Source organism: Anabas testudineus, chromosome 10, assembly GCF_900324465.2.
Source record: "Anabas testudineus chromosome 10, fAnaTes1.2, whole genome shotgun sequence".
NCBI classification, from domain to species: Eukaryota; Metazoa; Chordata; class Actinopteri; order Anabantiformes; family Anabantidae; genus Anabas; species Anabas testudineus.
In genome coordinates, this window is record NC_046619.1 from 8,806,425 (window position 1) to 8,813,171 (window position 6,747).

Here is a 6,747-nt window from a genome sequence, read left to right on the forward strand (position 1 = left end):
TTTAGCTATTATATAAGATCAGTGTGAGTGTAAACATCTTTAGCATAGACATTTATTTATTAGGCAGATAGAGTTTTAGTATAGAGTTCTTAATTCAACTTCAAAGGGGCAAATCTGGAGAAGCAATTGCTAAAAGCTTTCATTAGTAAAGTTTTATTCATTCATCATACAGTCTAATGCTCATTTGAGTTCCTGTATGTACGGGAATGTCCACATTATACCTATTTTAGATAACACATACCAGATGTATTTACCATCTACCATGCAACAAGGTTTAATTAGTCCACTAAAGAGAGCAAGGAATTCCCATACAAAGCATTTACACAAGGAGTCTACAAAAGGTTCAGTGACTGCAGAACCCTGAGTACTCCTGAGAATAGATACTTAGAGTCTATGAATAGACAAGACAAATTAAGTTTGTTTCTCAAATTCCCTTACTTACACTTAACAAACCTGAGGGGGGCATTTTATATTAACGCATGGTGAAAGCAAAATAGCTTAACATTTTGTGGATTACAATTTTTCAGATTAACTTTACACGTTCTTTAGACGTAACAAACTATTAGTGATGACATAACAATGTTTTTCTAGACGACGGCAATGAAATATAATGAGTCTACTATTGAATCGAATGTGATGAATTTCATACACAAACGTTAATTTTTGTTTAGTTTAGTTTAGTTTTAGTTTTAAAGTGACATTTCAGTGGGACTGCAGCTTTAAACTGTGTGTGTGTGTGTGTGTGTGTGTGAGTGGAAGTGTGTTTGGTTTACAGCTCCCTGACTTGGTGATTAATTTTTTTTACTAATTATTAGTGTACACATTTAGGTGGAGTCTGGTCTTCCTCACAGGAGATTATTGCAATGTGTCAAGGTTGAAAACACGCAGACATTACTAATGACATCAACAGTGACTCTGTTATGTACGTGCTGCAGTAAACCGTGACAGCGTGACAGCAGTCCAGCATGCACAATGTCAGGGCCCTCATTCCAAAGCAGTTAAACAGGATTCAGTCATCCTCCGTTTTATCACTTTGCACTATTCAAATATTGTAAAAATGTTATTGTAAATTGAAATTATAAATTATAGTTATATCATTACAGTCATTTAATGAAACAAGCACGGGTAAACACTGCTTGAATGTTGATACTTTGTCCAGTACAAGATCTAAATCATTCATAAGTACCCTTTCCATCATAAAGACACGAACCTGCCTCTGACTGCTGCCTGGTCTCGCGAGACGTCAAATCTCGTGATGTTATGGTCCCGTGACTTTATGCGGAAGTCTTGTGCGGAAGAGACAACACAACACAGCTAACGATTAAGGCGAACATAAATTGTTTCTATTTTTCATTTTTATTTATATTACATCTTATATCACTCTTGCAATGGACGGTTCTTTCAGGACATCTTCAGACGCCGCAGCCGATCCGCCGTCTCATTTTAGAGGGTGAGAAACTGTTAAATGAGCCGTTAGCTTTAGCTCGATAGCTTCTTAGCTTATTTTAACGACGTTGGTTAGCCGTTAGCTCCTTTCAGCTGCCCTGTTTGTCTTTGCAGTGACGACCTCAAAATCCATGTTGGATGTTTGATGTTTGATGTTTGATGCGGACCCAATTTACACAAGACTTTTATTTAAAGTGACGTAGTCCAGGAGCCCCATATCAGTAACGCTAGTTACCAGTAAGGTCGCTGTCTTGATTGTTTGTATCACTCATGAGCATGTCCTCCCCTGCAGAAATGAAAGCTCCCTGATTTCAGCCCTCAAGACACTTTTATTCTTCACCATCCTGATGGTCACGCTACCCATCGGACTGTACTTTACATCCAAGGCGTACATCTTTGAAGGTAGGAGCAACACTACCTTGTTCTCTTAGCGAGTTAGCAGGATAATGCCAGCCCTTTAGTGTTTATTCTTTTAATTGATTTAAATGAAAGGAGGACACTGCCCCAAACTGTCCTCTTCACCCAGTGTCAAGTGTTATATTTGTTTGCACAGTTACAGGATCAGATTATGAAGGATTAGTCAAATATTGTGAGGATAATCTGTCACATTTTGCCAGTGACCCACATGTCCATCCAGTCATCAATCAGCAAGTCCTCATGCTCATTTCAGAGAATTTCTGGTGGTCGCTTAACACGTGACCTAATGATAAATTCTTTAGTAATAGTTTTTTTTTTCTGTTGATGAACTAATCGATCAATTGAAAAATCACTGAAGCTCTAAATCCATCCATAACGAACATATTAACCTTGCCATCTAATTAGTTAACTTTCCTGAAACACTTAAAACGTATTGACAGATAATATACGCCAATTAATGAGTTAAGCTCCACTAGTAAGGTGAAGAGAATGATTTGTAGCGTTCTTCTTCTGTTGGTTTGATGATGCAGACAATGATTAATGTTACTGTCATTTTAACTCATTTTTGAGTTTTCATTTTCATGTAAAGGCAGGTCTGACGTAAAACAAGCCTGCTGGTTAATAATAGTGCCCACAGTAAGCTAAAACAGCACAGATATGACAAGGTTTGGTAAGATAATATAAACAGTATAGAAATCTGTTTATCACCTTAAGATAATTAAAATCCCATTGAATTTTAAAACAAAGTCAACGTTATAGCTACTCTGATTGGATGTCACATGATACCCTTATCCTTTGTCAACTGCTTGTTCACACTGTAAACTGTTCTCCACTTCCTTTTCCCAGGTTCAATGAAGATGTCAAGCTCTGACAGCTACTTCTATGCAGCCATCGTTGCAGTGCTCGCTGTGCATGTGGTTTTGGCTTTGTTTGTTTATGTGGCCTGGAATGAAGGCACGCCTAAAGGGAAGGGCAAACACGATTAAGGCATGTCCTTATCAGCTCGTAAGACCTGAGGGGACAGGCAGACAGACACGGGCATAGATCCACAGCCCCCCCACCATGGGCTCCAGCACTAAACATAGCACCCTTTACCAACCAGACAGTTAGTTGATCTGGTTTGAGTTTAGGCTTTAACCTGAGGTTAAAGCATGAAACTACTGTATTTTCCCTGGCATGGGGGAGTGGAGGCTGTTGGGTGTGTTTTTTCACCAGCCTCAGCAGGCCCGCTTTCTGACTTTTTGTTCTCTGAAAATGTTACTTTTTGTTGATTGAGGACAGAAACTATTTTTAAGACGCGTTGCTGTAAGCTGCCATTTGGCTGTGGTGCAAGTCCCATCACAGTTTTCTATGTAGCAGAACATCTTGGGTCTTTGAATGATGCACGTGAGTGCACACTCAATGCATGTACGTGTAATGTGAAGGTTTGATTTTGCTTTCAAAATGCTCTACATCCATTTTGAGAGTGTTTGTCATGTCCTCTAATTTCAGTTCCATTCTGCATATATTTAATGAGCATTTAGAACTTCAGTAAAATCCCACAATGCTTTTAACACTCATTCTGTATTGTGGAACAAAATGTTCATGATTTCTTGTCCTGGAAATAATCAGATTCATTTGTTTGTACATGTAAACAGAGTGTTCATCTTTCTGTGTTTGTGATCTGTAGTGTCATTATATTTTCAGCCATTGAATTAGGAAAATCAAGCTGTATGTAAATGAATATTTTGTATTGAAGATGTTGAATGATTTGGGGACATAGTTGGAATCAGTGTGATGCAGATAAGATGCTTAAATAAACTGGTAAACCTTTACCGTTTCAGTGTTGAACATATTTTGCAGGGCTCTTTTTTTTTCTCCTGTTTTTGTTTCCAGTGAAACAAAATATAGAATAAATTTATCCTAGGATTTAAACATATTTGATTTCAACGTCATGTGCATCTTTTAAGGTAAAATGTCAGCTTGCCACATATAACAGAAAACTTTAGCAAAGATGCTGTGATGAAATCTAGCATGAATATTTTTTTTTTTATGTAAGGGATATCTGTGTGTGTAATATAAGCTGTTCCACAAAAGAGGTTGTGACTTCCTCTACCATCTGCTGTATAAGCCATACCACATCAAAATATATGCACAGGGTTATATGTGTGTGTGTGTTTGTGCAGTATGTGCATTTATTTATTCATTCCTCAGAAAGAAAAAGTCAATATCAACGCGGGTTTGTTTATGTGAAGTCAAATTCAGAGCTGCTGTTGAAAACAAACTAAATGCGCGGGAAGGGAAACTTTTGTGTAGCTATATAGACTCATATTGTTTATCCCAGAAGCAAACTCTACTGTCACAATATTAACAAACCTGATATGCAACAATAAAATTGCACAGCGAGAACTATTAAAATCGATCGCCTAAGTGAGCCCCTTTCAAAGAATGCACATAAAGGTATTTTATTGTTGTGAATATTTTATATTGTGCACTCTGAAAAATAAAATCACTTTCTAAATTGATTGCCCTTTTCCCACAGGCCTCATAGAGATTATAGTGGGAAGGATCAATCAAGTCATCATAACAACACAGCTTTCTGAGACAACAGTCCACAAAGTGCCTCATTGACCTCTGCAGAGGATGTGAGCTGTCACATGGTGGCAGCAAACAGTTGTCTTAGTCTCACAGTCACCACAGTTTGAAAAAGACAAGACAAAAAACCCACAGATGCCAAGCCGAAATGACGTTTTCTGCCTCAGTAGCTTTGTCAGCAGCTGATTTCCCTCTGCGCCGGTTTCAACATCACTCCAGTGGAGCTCCCACACCGTTCTGCATTGTTTGCCTGCGCCGAGTTGAACAAGCCTGGTGTTGGTGATGAGGTGACAGGCCTGCAAGCAATCAGACTGATTCAGTCAGCAAACATCAGAAGCTTGGTTTTCCTTTTGGCTGATATGTCATAAGCGTACCCTTACAGCGTCACGAAGTTAGTGCAAGGACAGGCTTTGCTGCTGGCTCTTTGTCATTTATCGCACATTAGCAGGTTGGGTGCATAGTGTCAGTGTGGTGTAAAAAAAGAGAGCACTGAGCACTTGAATACACTTTTTGATTCATTTAACGTGTGTGTTGCCTGTGAAGGCGCTGTCCATATTCTCCCAACTGAACAGATAAGACATACATACAGTACACTAGAAGGACATCTGCTCACTGGTTAACGTTTAAACCAATCAGACAGAAATTCAAATAGACATTACATAATATTAGATGTCACAGTGGCTTGGGTTTCCCTCGCCCAGCAGATGGCGTGCCCCGTCAGATGCAACCCCCAGACCAGCAGCATGTCAGGCGTTAGAGTGAAAGTAAAGGGAGAGGGCAGTAGAGTACCATGCTCCATGTAGTGGAGAGTGACATGAAGCATCATACCGCAGAGAGCAAACCAAATAAAGTGGTAGAATAACTCATCCAGACACATTCAATTATTTCCACCATTAAACAATGTTTTATGGTTTTAGTCTCTGCTGTTATTCCCCATGTAACTCTGCTCAGGTGCTGTTCAAAAGATAATTACCAGATCAGTTTTTTCAGTACTAAAGAAACAACAGCGCTGCAGTGTTAATTATTTATCCTAAGCATGTAGCTGGAGTAACTCAGGGTCGAAACACTGACGGTGTCCACATTACCTGTTGTTGATGAATGACATCACTCATTTCTGTTGCACAACGTCACTCAGCTGATAAGGATGTTACTGGGAAATGCCTTTACCAGAAAACGAAGACTACAGATGCTGGCCACTTGAGAGCACTTTTAAAGGTGCCTACATAACCCTGTCTTGTATTTGTACTCTCTAATGAGTAAAGAAAGATCATATAGACAGTGAGTTTAGAAGAAATTATGTAAAATGCCTAATTCCATTTCCATAAAATTGTGCAATATGTTGACTGGATGAAAATGAATATTTCATTACCACAGTAAGGTTTACATTGGATATGGCATTATAGAACTTATGTTGCTAATTTATCAATTAAACAGTATCTGTCTGTACTCTACATGTACTGTTAGATTTTCTGCACTGAAACTTTGTTTTAGGACTTTTCTTCTATTACACAAAAACTACAACTCCTAGAAGCTAGCCCACGTCACGTCTTCTGTTTTGCTCCAACAGTCTGATGTTACCACAGTTAAATATTATTGGACTACAGTGTGCTCATACATCAATTCATCTGTCAATATCTCACAAACGCCCATCATCTCCTTTCTCAAAGATGATGACTTTATTGGACTTTAACATGATGTATGTCTTCAAATAACCCTGGTGTTTTACTTTTATTTGTGAAAATGGATGTGATACTTGTCACAATGAGAGACTGCTGTAGTTCATACGCTGATTTATGGAAATGTGAGATAGAAATAACCTGGCTGTCTTGTCTGCTTGTACTTTTATTTATTTTCTAAAACATATTATTTTTGGCACAACATCCAGGCTGCCCATCACTCACATCTCCTCACATTAACAAACTACAGTAGAACTCTTTGTTTTGGTTTTTTTTTCCAATATATTTATATAAAAAAAAACGTTTGCTCTTCTCTTAACACACTAGGCACTAACAAGAAGTCACGTATGTACCAGCCCAAAGTTAGGACAGAGCTTCCTCGTCACCAACCAGCTATGTCATTTATTTCAAGGTTTCCATACCAGCAGTGCCTTTGTGGGCATGTCAGTTAATAACAAACTGAAGTGTTCATATGTTTAAACGCATCACTCCAGATTCTGAATTTCAGACCATTGTAATATTTAAAAATAAGCCTATAAAGCTTCAGTGTTGGAGCTACTGTTTATGGATGCTAAATACCACCAATAATATGGCTTCTCCTCCTGTGCTGAAAGTGATTTATTAGTTTCAGGAA

At 38.4% G+C, this 6,747-nt stretch overlaps 1 protein-coding gene across 1 annotated transcript; it reads left to right on the top strand.

Moving 5' to 3' along the window:
• The first annotated feature begins 1,261 nt into the window (after positions 1-1,261).
• Positions 1,262-3,693, top strand: vma21 (vacuolar ATPase assembly factor VMA21). The gene is made up of 3 exons (XM_026358541.1): positions 1,262-1,450; positions 1,739-1,848; positions 2,710-3,693. The coding sequence occupies exons 1-3, from the start codon at positions 1,389-1,391 to the stop codon at positions 2,847-2,849; spliced, it is 312 nt and encodes a 103-aa protein (XP_026214326.1). The 5' UTR covers positions 1,262-1,388; the 3' UTR covers positions 2,850-3,693.
• The last annotated feature ends 3,054 nt before the right edge of the window (positions 3,694-6,747 follow it).

Excerpts from the sequence above, each read along its gene's own strand:
- vma21 (XM_026358541.1), top strand. The coding sequence starts at position 1,389 with ATGGACGGTTCTTTCAGGACATCTTCAGACGCCGCAGCCGATCCGCCG. Across the intron at positions 1,451-1,738 it reads CCGCCGTCTCATTTTAGAGG|AAATGAAAGCTCCCTGATTT; the intron begins GTGAGAAACTGT and ends CCTCCCCTGCAG. Across the intron at positions 1,849-2,709 it reads CAAGGCGTACATCTTTGAAG|GTTCAATGAAGATGTCAAGC; the intron begins GTAGGAGCAACA and ends TCCTTTTCCCAG.